Genomic DNA, 13,135 nt, shown 5'->3' on the forward strand with positions numbered 1-13,135 from the left:
TAGCAAACATTTTAATCATTTTTTTACCTGAAAGAATAAAAGTATGTGTATTAGCTTGCTCTCCTTTTTCTTTGAATTTAAAAGCAGATATAAAGAATATCTCTACATCAGTAAAAATATCTTCATTTTCAAGTAAAGATTTTTCATTCACACCACTTTTTGAAGTCACCGTAGGGTAAGGATCTAAAGAAAGTTAAAAATTTTTAAAGAAATTAAATTGATGATTAAATATACTTAATTGTAATTTTTTTTAAGTTTATGATCTGCATAAAACTGTTCAGAAATTTCAAAGAACTACCATAAACTTCCAATTGAGCTATGTTTGTGGATGCAAAAAGTGTCATGAAGTTTACTTCACACACATAATATCCAGCTTTGTTTTCTGTCATAGAAATAAAACTTAAAATCTTTTCTGTTTCACCAAAAAGAAGCTGCAAAAAAAAAAAACAACATATTTTTATTATCTATTATACAATTAAAAAGAGTAACAGATGGATTTAAACAGATTTCAAATGACTAACTGAGTTTTATAGTCATGGTAATTTTAATGAACTGAAAGCTGACACTTTTATGATTAATTTAATGCTTTTCTTAAGAAATAAGACATAAACTTGAAGAAATTAGCAACAGATCTAAACTTGAAAGGAAAAATAATATTTATTTGTCATATAGTTTAATTTGATATAAATAAAAGGTAGTTTTGTTAAAATACAGTCTTGCAATTTTTTCATAGTATTTTAAAATTAGATTATCTCATATTAATTTTGTCAAAGCTGACTTAATCACTCAAAACTTATTTTCTCAAAATAACTTCTAACAGTTTTTTTACTAAATAATTTATCTTTTTGATGGTGGTATATTATGAAAAGATGAAAACTATTTGTGCAGCAAAGTTAGTTTGAATTTTCAAAGCAAGATACATAGGTTTAGCACACAGCATTTTACAACAATCTTTCAATACCATTTGAACAAGTATCAAAAAGATTTCATTATTATATGAAAAAATGTATTAACAGACATTGAAAATAATCTATATGAAACATAATCACGTAAAAAGAATAACCTGTCCATCTTTATACCAAGAATAGCTAGGTATCAAATCGCTAACAACATTGCAGATATAATGATGGCTAGTCTTGGTAGGAATTCGAATAAATCCTGGTAAATGTTGAACATTTAAACCAGGGTCATCACATAAGACAGGACCTGTGTTCTCATCTACAAATGAAAAACAAATATAGATATGAGAATGTCATAAACTTTAAGTGAGAAAAAGCAAAAATTTTTCTTTAATCCAAAAAATTCTAAAAATACCTATAACTACTACTGAAAGGGTGCTTCCTTTAAGGAGAGTATATGCTCCACTTACTGGAGAGCTGATTAGGAATCTTATTATCTGAAATTTTTGTAAGGAAATAGTCGTTGATATGACAAGAGTACTGATCTTTTTTGCTTGTACTGTCATACTAGCTTTTAAATTTGACGGAATCACTGTTTCTGCACCAATTAAACCATTCAGCTTCATAACTCTGAACAAACAATATTAAGAATTTAACATAATAAGTCTTAATATCAACTGCTCTGACTACACCTACACCTACACCACACAACTACACCTTGTAAAAATACAAAGCTAACACTTTTGGAGGCCAAGAAAATAATCTTAGAGTAATAATATATATACCTCTTTTCAAAACTTTCTAACTGTATCTAAAAAAGATATTTCTTTTTCTGTTTTTGACAACAACTAATAACAAATTTAAAGTTTAATCTTTACTTATTATCAGAAACAGCTAAAAAAAAATTTTTATATTAAGTATTTGTGTAGTATGATTAAAATAACTTCTATTACAATCTGAGAAGATTTTACTATATTAAAATAGACTAAATAAATGTATACCATAATATATCATATTTCAATTACATCTGAAGAAAAAATTACCTTTTTCATAATTAGTTCAAAATGAATAAAAAATTCAAAAATTTTGGAAATCATTGCTAACAAAATGACCTCTATGAAATAATCAAATTTGTCAGATTACCTTAATGAGAGTATTCTTAGTCATTCAACACTGTTGTTTTTCAAAGGTATTTCAAAGAATAAAAGCTAAATTATCAATTTTTCAGTAACTTTTGCAAAAAAACTGAAAGCTGGAGTTTCTTTCTTCGATCTAATTAAGAACATTAGAAAATTTGTCAGATTAGTTTCAAAGGGTTATATAACAATACTCTTTAACATCTCCAAAAGTATTAACTTGTAGTATTTTATATGCTTACTGAACTAAAATGGAATATACAAGTAATGTAGTACAGTAAGCAAAATGACATTTTTAATTTATATTACACTTTATAGTAAAATAGTGAACTTATAGCTATTTTATTTTAAAGTAAACAACTGAACAAATTAAAGAAACCTTGCTGCACTGACATCATTGCGTATTAAGATATTTAGTGAAACTCGAAAAACACCTGCTTTCAGAAAAACCAAAGAGCCATCTAATCCTAAAGAGACATTAGCAAGGAATGTGGCAAATGTAGTATTAGTTTCCCAACCAGCAATTACAATTACATTCTTATCTAAAATATGCTGGTCATTTGTTAAAATGCCACAAAGACCTGTACTCAAATAGTTTGCATGCAAACCATCAACCTTTGTTAATGAATGTGATGTCCCTTCAATTAGTTCCATACCACTTCCTTCAGCATATATCAAAAATGACAGATTATTGCTTGGTTTTAAGTACATTGCTAATGACAGTGATATAGTTTCTGGATCACGTGTAGATTCTAAAAATTCAATCTGCCCTTGCAATACTTGTGTACTGTTAACAAAAACAATAGCTTTGTAACCAACAGTTACAGCATTCACTTTTGCAGTAAAAGAAAGCAAGTAGATTCCAGCAGTTGTTATTTCAACATCTGTAGATGTACTGTTTCCTGATGATAAATCACTAGATGCTTGAAGCCAGTTTGAAACCACTGTGTACTTGTTAATGTTTAGAGGCACACTAGTAACAATTTTTGAATGAAGTCCACTTTCAGCTAAAAGTTGTAACAGAATAAAAAATTTAGAAAATTAGAAAGCTAATTACTAAAACTTTCTCATCAAGTAGTTTACAATAATTGACTAGAACTCTTATATTTACACAAACTTTTATCTGTGTTGCTGGTAAATTATATCTATGCTGCCCAACTTTAGTTTTACACAAAAGTATAAAATAAAACTGATTTCAATGAGCCATTTAGTGGGTAAAAAATATTTACTGCACATAAATTTTTATCAATGCATATAAAATTTGATCTAAAGTTATAAAAGTTACCTTTGGCTGGACTTAGAAAATATATTGAAAGCCCAACATCCATATCAGAATTGTTCAAATAACCTATTGAAGCTTTAAGCTGATTTTTCAGGACCCATCCTTTCTTAAGGTAAACTACATTGCTTATTTTTAAAGTCTTTACATTTCCAAAAGAACTTGCAACACTGTCTATAACATGTCCATTAGTAGTAATAATGGATGCAAGAACTTTTTCATCTGTTTTATTTAAAGTAGAAAGAATAATATTGCAGTCCAATGTATAAACACCAGTTTGTTGAATAGTGTATTGAGCTGTCTTGCTATCAAAACCAACATTACTGGAATATATATATTTAAAAATTTTTTTAAACAATTACTATTCAGAAAACTTTTAAAACACTGGTTTCAAATTAAAATATTTTATCGAAATATATATATATATATATATATATATATATATATATATATATATATATATATATATATATATATATATATATATATAAAAGGATTTTAATTCATAATAACAATTACATAACAAGTTATACCTCAAAGTGAGTCCAATCTTGTCATTTGGACTTAAGGTAGACACATTATATAGAAAATCTGGAGCAAATAATGATGTAATGGTTTCATCAACAATGATTCCAGGTGTTTTGTAATCTAATTGCAGCTTTAGTAAAGAAAAAACACTACCTTCATTTAGTGTATAAAACTCAAAAACAGGTTCTCCTCTCACTGCTACACGAACACGTTGACCAGCTGTTAAGTAAATTGTTCCAGCAAAAGTCAGAGTGATAGTGAAAGAATTTGCTTTAACTGATGAATAAAGCCCAGAATTTACATCCTGGTTATCAATTTGTACACAAATTTCATATTTTCTGCTTAATATAAAATCATCTGTTTGTTTTATACTCACTGACCCGGATATGAAGAAAATACCTGGTTGTTGGATGTCAAAATCACTACTTTTCGGTACAAAGTTTTCACCAGTTAAAAATATGCCTACATTTTTTGGTTGTCCAAAGCTCTCAGTTCCTGGATTTGTTTCTAAAATACTCTGTCCCAACTGGTTCCATCCATCAGATTGGATATCAACTTCCGACTTTGTTCGTGCTAGAATCCCTACATTCTTTAACATACTAGAAGGATCGTTTTTGATAGCATCAGACCATTTAACAAGAGAAAAAGTGCTTTTTTTTGAAACTGTGAATGAACAACTTGAAGCTTGCTCATTTTTTGAGGAAGTAGTACTATCAGTTATCTGTAAACTTACACCAATTTTTTCACTGACATCAAGCTTAATTGCAGAAGATATTGAGAGTGTTATATGTCCAGAATCAAATACTTTTTGTTGATCCTGTAGACCAATATTAACATCTTTACTGATAGTTCCACCTGTAGTAACTAATGCCATATGAAATATTGTAGGTATGGAACACATAATATTGGCAATGATTAGGGTGGCTGATACAATAAACAAAGCACTATCATTTGAAACAAACCTTTGACCATCAAAAAGACTATTATTTTGAAAAATCCATTTATTAACAGGTCTTTCAAGTTGCATACCACTGAGTATTATTTTGTCATTTTTAATAGATGACATAAATCCAGATACGACCCATTCAGGTCCAATATATGAAACAAAAAAACTTGTTCTATCAGTTAAAATATACACATTTATATCTGAACCATTACTATATCGAACTTGTAAAAATATTTTTTGACCAGCTCTTAAACTTAATGCGCCATTTAATTTTAATGTAGATTCTACCTGAATTATGTCTTTTCCACTCATAACAGCATAAAAACTTTGATCTACATTTGCATAGTCATCAATAACAACTGCTGCTTCAATCATACTGAATGGTATGACAACTGATCCTGGTAGTTGAAATTGAATATTAGCATGAATGTTATGAATACCACTGTGGGACGTTGTAAATATTCCAAGTTTTTTATTGAAATCATTGCCAAATGAATATAAACCATCATTTTTAGTAGCCCATAGTGAGTTAATCATCTGCCAGTTGTTAGAAGTTATGACCATACTATTTTTTAGACGAGCTCCTACACTAGAAATAATATATCTCATATTGATAACAGACAAAAATGAGTCTTTTGTTAAAGTGAACTGTTTTCCATCATTTGCTTTAACAAAAACACTTGCAAACTGTGTAGCTTCAATTAAAAGAATGCCAGACAAAGTAATTGATGTAGCATCAGATGATCGCTTGGTAAACCTACCACTTATACCAGAAGAAGGAACCACATTACTACTTTCAATACTTACACCGATTACAGCATAAATATCTCTGGCATCACCTTGTACATGTAAAATGGTAGATACAAAAAAGTAATTAGTAGTTTTAACTTGAAACTTAATATGGTTTGAAGTTAACAACAGGTCTGCTGGTGAATAAAATTGACCTTGTTGGTTATATTCATTTTGGTTTTCATCCAGCCGCAATTGAGTAAGATTGACACTAACACCACGAAAATTCAATGATGGTGAATAAGTATAAGCAGATGTTAAAAAGCTAGAAAATTCATTAAAGGTGCTTATACTTTCACCAAGAAAACCCATTGACCAAGTGCTTGAGTTTAGCACTTTGATATCCACATCATTGCTACTTTGAATTTTTAATGAAATGACCATGCCTTTTGTCCACTTAAAAGTTTGAAAAATATTTAGTGTTGTAACAGTACCATCTACCCCATTTATAACAGCACTTGAACTTTCTTTTCCATCAAAAGTAACAATGAGCTTGTAGGAAGCATTTGAAGATACTTCTATCAAAATATTAGTAGCTATAGCATAGAGACCATCACAAATTGTGACAAACTTACCTGTATTCTTTTGCAAACCTAAAAATATGTAAAGTAATTTTCTTTATCATAACTAGACAAGCATTGTATAATTGAACTTTTTTTTTTTTACTTTAAATGCCTGTAACATAAAAACTAAATAAAATTGCAAAATAACGTTTATATCTTCTTGTAGAGCAAATGTTTCTTAGTAAATCTATATTAAAAAATAAGAAAATTTTTTTCTGAAAAAAAAAAAAAAAAAAAAAAAAAAAAAAAAAAAAAAAATTCAATTTATTCAAAAACTGTTCAACTAGACTCGGTTTACTCTACTTTTTTATTGTACTCTTTTTAGTGTGAAATTTAACATTCCATGAAGATTGCCTAACCTAAATTTATGTTTTGCTCTTCACATTTAAAATAAAAGAAAGTTTGACACAAATTCATTATTATAATTTATTTAAACTTTATCATTTCTATACTCTATTATTTATTCAAATTCTAGATCTTTTGCAAAAAATCAAACTTGTATTCAAAATTATTAATGTACTGTTAAATATCAAAAATTTAAAGAGCCTTTATATTTAAAGATACTTCATAAAAAAACAACAGCTCAAGAAATATTATCTTTGTAGATACTTTCATTGTTGAAATATCTTTTATTTATATTAGGAAGTTCCCTAACTGTAATGACAAAAACTACTTTTCATTAACATTTTGGCTAAAATTTATTTTGTTAGTATACTTTTTTACCAAAATATTACACAGTGAAATTAAAAAAAAGAGAGTCAAATCAGTGGAATTATATATTTATCGTTATGAAGTTTTTCTTGTTGGAAAAAGAATCGAAACAATACCCATAGCATAATTGCCAACTAAAAAAAACTGTATTGCAATATAATCATTACAGAGGTCTTATACTAAAAGTTGATTTACCAAACATTTCTTCAGTTAACATAGCTTTATTTCCACTTGGTGATTTTTTACTGCTCAATGTACTGAAAAAATAGGAGGCTTACTCCAAAAAGTTTACCATGCATTCTTTACCAAGTGAAGAAAGTTTGGCAAAAAGCAGGGATTTCTCTTATATTAATACTGACCAGCATATCAGAGTTTATTAAATTATAGTAAAATACCTTTTAACTTATAATTCAATAAAATTTCATATTCACTTTATATGAGTAATATAAATAAAACTATTCAAAATATTCAAGTTTTTACTTATAATATTTTTAATGAATTCTTCTATTTATTATTTCAAAACAAGATTGTTGGCTTAGATAGGAGGAGAAAAGATTCAAACAAATACAGGGACTGTTTAAGTGAAAATGTGGTTTTAAAAAGAGAAAATTTTTCTAGAATGCTGGAGGAAGCATTTTATATAACTCAAAAAAATTGTGAAGATATTATTATGAAATAATATCAAATATATAGGAATAAATAAAAACTGTTTTTAGCTTCATATCATTTGTTTATTTCTACAGTTTTCTTCTCAAAGCCTCTCATCAATTCCTCATATTGAAATGATATTCCTTTTAAAACCGTGATCATTTTTCAATTGTCAAAATATAAGTCAGTTGTTAAAGAAAAACACTCAATATGATATTAAACTGCTACATTTTCTCCAAAAGCTGTTTGGACTATGAATGTTTTTAATTAATCTGATCAAAGTTTACATCAACTTTCACATGAACATGTTTGTTAGCTTAATTAACTTAAAGTAGGCTTCACATCATGCAAGATTTATGGCACAAGTTTATTATTTATTATTAGCCATAATTCAATAGTTTTTGTTCAAATATAATATCATTGCAAGAGAGAAAGATGATTCATGAAATACCTTCATTTCCAGCACTATTTTCTCATGATTTATTGAAGCTCCTATCCCTGCAACAGCACATTCTTAAAGCTATTAATGAAATGATACAACATTTCAAATTTTAGTTAGTAGCTAGTTTTTGTTTGATTTGTTAAAAATGACATTACAAATGACAGAATACCTAAAAATCAGTTCATCAAACTAGGAATTTTTTTCCAGGTTATATAAGATTTAAAAATTATGTGACTGGCCTTCTTACTGCAAATGAAAGTGTAGAATGTGCTATTAAACTTGTTCAAGAGTTCATTGAAACTTTCAAAAATCAAGAAGATAACCAAGCAAATTTATTGGTTGTTGCTGATCATTGTTTGATAATACAACCAAGCAAATTTATTGGTTGTTGTTGATCATTGTTTGATAATACAACCAAGCAAATTTATTGGTTGTTTGCTGATCATTGTTTGAAAATACAACAGATAAAAATCTTCATTGAAAAACTTAAAATAATCTTTCTTTAAACAAAAAAAAACAAAACAAAAACAGAAACTTTTAATATTTAAAATACATAGAAAATAATTTTTACTAGCCACTCCACCCCAAACTTCCAAATATATACTACATGATTTAAAATGGGTAGGACTAACCAGTCCTATCATCTTTTGCAAAAAAACCAAACCATAATCTAAAATCAGATAAATCAAGCTAAATAATGAACTCTCATAATATTTTTGAAGTATTTTTAAAAGAACCTACCTCCTCTATATGTAAAAAAAAATTGCAACTTTTTTATTTTCATAATGCTGGGACTAACCATAGGAGTCCCCATAAAAAAAAATTCTTGAAGATAAATATTAATTGGAACAACAAAAATTATTACAGTATTTTTGACTTGGATGTTTTATGCCCCATTCTATGTGTACCCATAATTATGAAAGTGGTCTATGTCATACTTTTTGTTTAATGAAGTTTAATGGACTACATTTGAATAAACTTATTTTTATTTTCTGCAAGATTTTAATTAGTCTTGATCAATCAAAATTTGCTATGAATGTGAAATTTTTTTGCATATGAAAAATATTGTTTTCAGAGTTTGAATTGATTTAGACCATTTTCAAGATTAACTGAATGACTTAAAGGAAAGAAAAAAACTACAAGTTTATTGAAAACAATTACTTTAATAAAATAATTCATGAACATTTGTTAACTACTTTTGAAAAGAAATTTGTTTTTATCATTTTAGGTTTTAATTTTTATGAGCTTTGAGATTCTCAAAATGTTCTAGAAAAACTAGAGGGATAAGGGTTGTGTATAATGGAAATAATTTTATACTTCTGTTTATTTTTGGTTTTCCTCTTCTAGGTGAAAGATCTGAAATGTGGAATTCAGAATCATCTAGAGATCTTTTATAAAACATCTTATAAGGTTTATTTTTCAAGAATTTCACTGATTCAATTTGCAGCCAAGCTACAGATCCCCACCAGTATTTCTTAACCTTTTTATGATTGATTGGAGCCTTTATATTAATAACACAGTTCTATCAATTCCTAATAATGTCCAGGGTTGTATAACTAATTTGTTTACTTTAATATTCATTTCTATCAAACCAAAATTTCTTGAAGCTATAGTTTCACCCCATACATACATCTTAACGTTATCATCATTGAAATTATGGAAATCCAAATTGTATACGGGAGTAAATCAAATAAAAATCTTTAATATTCCCTGGGATTCTCTTTTGATTTTTGCTGGTCTTCTGTCATACAGTTCCTAGCCAGTTCAGAACTTTGCAAATGTAAATCATGATTTTGTCTTAGATAAAACTTCTTTTCCTCATCGCTACATGTTTCGATTTTTCCATCAGCAAATTGCACTTTTGGCAACTTACTGATGGAAATTTAAACTTAACTTAGTAATTAAATTTTTTTTAACAATAAATAGTAAAATACAGTAATAAAATATTATATTTTTTTATCTTTGACGTTTAGTCAACAAAGATTTTAATTCAAACTTTTAACTCAACTTTTTCAAGTTCAAATTCAAATAAAAAATTTATTTGAATTGAAGAATAGAAGTAAAAAAATCCTGCACTGTACACTTTTGTCTTAAATTAATTAGTATTTAAAACTGTGGTGAGATCATTTGAAAATACTATTAATTAGGACCCAGAGGTAGCAAAAAATATTTTATTTGTTTATAATTTTAAAAAAAAGTTAAAAAAAAGCAGTAAAAAAAGAAACTTTTTTTGTTCAACTAAAATGCTTAGTAATCAACATTAGAACTCCTCTATGTTAGAACATCAAAAGAACCATTGCTTTTTTAGTATTTCTATGGAGATTTATTAGTATCAAGACTTTCTATGTGCTTAACAAAGTACAACTAAATTTCTTTTTGTAGTTTAATTACTTAAACAAAAGTTCAACTTAACCCTTTAGTGTACTTTACCTAGTACACTGGACATTGTGTTTTTACAAAAAAAAAAAATTGGACTCTGTATCATACCATATGAACATTATTTGTGTAAAGTTTCGATAGAAATGTGCTACTCTAAGTACCTCATGCATTAAAGGGTTAAACTTTTACTTTTTAGTAATTTTTTAGTAATTAATTTTGCAATATTTTTTTACTAGTTATGATTTTTTTTTTCTTGATTTTTTTTCTGTCTACTTTAAAAGATAAAAAATGTATCAAAATTATACCATCCATAGATATAAGTAGATAGTATGTAAATTGCAAGCTAAAAGACATAACCTGATAAACTTTTGAAGAGCTTCGCTCTGCCCTCAGTAATCCAAGGACTGATATACTCATTACTTTTAATTTGCATTTCATTTTTTACTTGTGCTAAGTAGCTTGGGATAGAGTTTGGAGGGCCTATATAATGATACGTAAATGTAGAGCTTTTGCTAACATCAAAAACTTTTGCTTTTACAGAGTTGACCATAACAGTTAGTATCTCCCCAGCATTTAACTTTATAAAACCAGATACAGAAAGCATCTGAGATTCAGGCTGCAATATTTTATGAGCAGCTTTAAGACCAATTTCCTCATCATTTTGTTTTCCATTTACAACCAATGCCAATATATATGTTCCACCAGCATGAGTAGTAATTTGCAAGTTTATTGATACATAATAAATGCCAGTTACTGGAATTTGTATGTCAGTATTATTTATGATATCTACATCAATAGAATATGGTCCATTATTTATACCAAGCTCCCATCCTGATAAACTTTTCCAGGCATTTGGAAGAACTTCTGTATCGCTTCCTAGTATTCGATGGAATCCAATTTCAGGGTATGCTAAAAAATAGCAAAGATACCATGTTAAACTTTCTTTGATGATTTATTTAGGCTAATAGCATTTTATAAACAATATCAAAAAATCACAGGTTAATATTAAATAGTTAATCAAATTGCTGCTGCTGTATCACTACCACTAATATTATTTCTTACTATCATTACAACTATACTATTCCTTATCATTTTTGCAATATTATTGCTTTCATTATTATTATCTCTATAATTATTTGTATTAGAAAATTGTGAAACTTTAATCAACAAGAATGTTATAAATATTTATTGTTGAATATAATTTGTTAATATATATATATATATATATATATATATATATATATATATATATATATATATATATATATATTACTTCTAATAAAAGTGTAGGTGAAAATAAATTCAATGTCAGTTTCTTTTTTTTTTTTTTTTTTTTTTGTAGAACGTTATTAATATCAAAACAATTAGAATTAAATTAGGGATGACAGCTCCACTTTCAGAGTGACGTTTTTGATTAACAGTATTCTAGCGACATTTATGTATTTACATTATATATATATATTTTGCAGGTATCTCAAAATTGTTTGTTTTTTAGATGTCCTTCTTTCAGGAAGCCAGTTGTATGAAATAAATATTACGCATGGACAAGTTCATGGTCTCCTAGGTAACCGTTGATAAAGTATTGTAACAAACCAAGTGGTTTTAAAGTTATTCTTATTAAAATGTTTACATATTAAAATGTTCCATTAAAAGAGAACAACTCCATTAAAAAAATACTTTTTAGAAATTCTTGCCTTGGTAACAAAGCTTTGTTTTTTGCTTTGGGACAGTAACGTAGGCGAAGTTTTCTCAAGCTTGACTCTGGGGCCTACAATTTTAAAGTGATTACCCTCAAGCCCGTCGAGAGGATAAAAAAGGCCCGGTCCAACTTACTCTAATGGATTTCTAGAGCTCAGGGATGTTGTAAGGGTGTTGGAGGGGGAGGGGGAGCTTCGCGATTGACACTCTTCCTGGATAATTTTTTATGGGGCAAACATTTTTTTGCTGTGGCTATTGCTTGTGACGAAGAAAAGGTTTACAAATATATGAAACAATCTAAAGCTTTTTTCCTTTTTAAAAAGTGTTATACATTTATGACTTCTTATCTATTTACAAAAAACACATAATAATTAACAAAAGTGATATGAAAAAAAAAGTCTATTTTTCCACAACTGGCTCAGGCCGAAATCCCGAATAGTTAAACGACCTCTTTCTCTAGAAGGCTCTGAACACCCTTCCTAAATCTTGTCCAAAGTTTTAATGCCAATGATTTGACCAAAATGTCATTGATTTAAATAAAGATTATAATTGTTAATCTTTCTTTAAATCAATTATCATTGATTTAAAGAAAGATCAATGATTTAAACAAGGAGTAACAGTTTTTTGCTAAAGCAAAGCAACATCAAAAAAAAAAAAAAATAGAATAAAATACTAAAAAATTTCCGACAATGATAAAGAGAAACTATTGATTATAAGATTCTTTTTATTACTATTATATTATCATTATGTATAAATATTATGATATATAAATATTATGGAAATGTAGCAGGATTACTTGCCGAACTGTAGCCACTAAACATAAACTATTGATTTTATGCTGCAATTGAGTTTGTTCTTTAAACTAATTCTCTTAAAACAATTATTCCCTGGATTGACCGCTCCATTCGCTCCACTATTGCTGAGCAAAAAACAAATTATCGTTCATATATAAATAGCTTTAAAAACGTTTCGTTTACATTGGATGACTGCTAATGTCTATATTGAAATTTAAAGTCTAAGTATTTTAGAGATTTTTAATGTATATCTCATAACTGATTTTCTTACATAACTAATCATATGAAATTTGTTTAACTAAGGGATTTATTATACGAAGAGT

At 27.6% G+C, this 13,135-nt stretch overlaps 1 protein-coding gene across 1 annotated transcript in view; it reads right to left on the reverse strand.

Moving 5' to 3' along the window:
* LOC145181572 (uncharacterized) overlaps positions 1-12,156 on the reverse strand; it is a 35,746-nt gene extending 23,590 nt beyond the window's left edge. The window contains exons 1-9 of the mRNA XM_090065486.1: positions 12,015-12,156; positions 10,678-11,229; positions 3,848-6,170; positions 3,321-3,637; positions 2,415-3,042; positions 1,315-1,529; positions 1,064-1,218; positions 299-431; positions 28-183 (exon numbers count right to left, since the gene is read on the reverse strand). Coding sequence (XP_089921612.1) covers positions 28-183; positions 299-431; positions 1,064-1,218; positions 1,315-1,529; positions 2,415-3,042; positions 3,321-3,637; positions 3,848-6,170; positions 10,678-10,924 — 4,174 coding nt within the window. The 5' untranslated portion in view covers positions 10,925-11,229; positions 12,015-12,156. The remainder of the gene's footprint in view (positions 1-27; positions 184-298; positions 432-1,063; positions 1,219-1,314; positions 1,530-2,414; positions 3,043-3,320; positions 3,638-3,847; positions 6,171-10,677; positions 11,230-12,014) is intronic.
* Between the last annotated feature and the right edge of the window lie 979 nt (positions 12,157-13,135).

This window comes from Hydra viridissima, unplaced genomic scaffold (genome assembly GCF_058129835.1).
Source record: "Hydra viridissima isolate aposymbiotic clone 2 unplaced genomic scaffold, HvirCarnegie_v1 scaffold_10, whole genome shotgun sequence".
In the NCBI taxonomy this organism is placed as follows: Eukaryota; Metazoa; Cnidaria; class Hydrozoa; order Anthoathecata; family Hydridae; genus Hydra; species Hydra viridissima.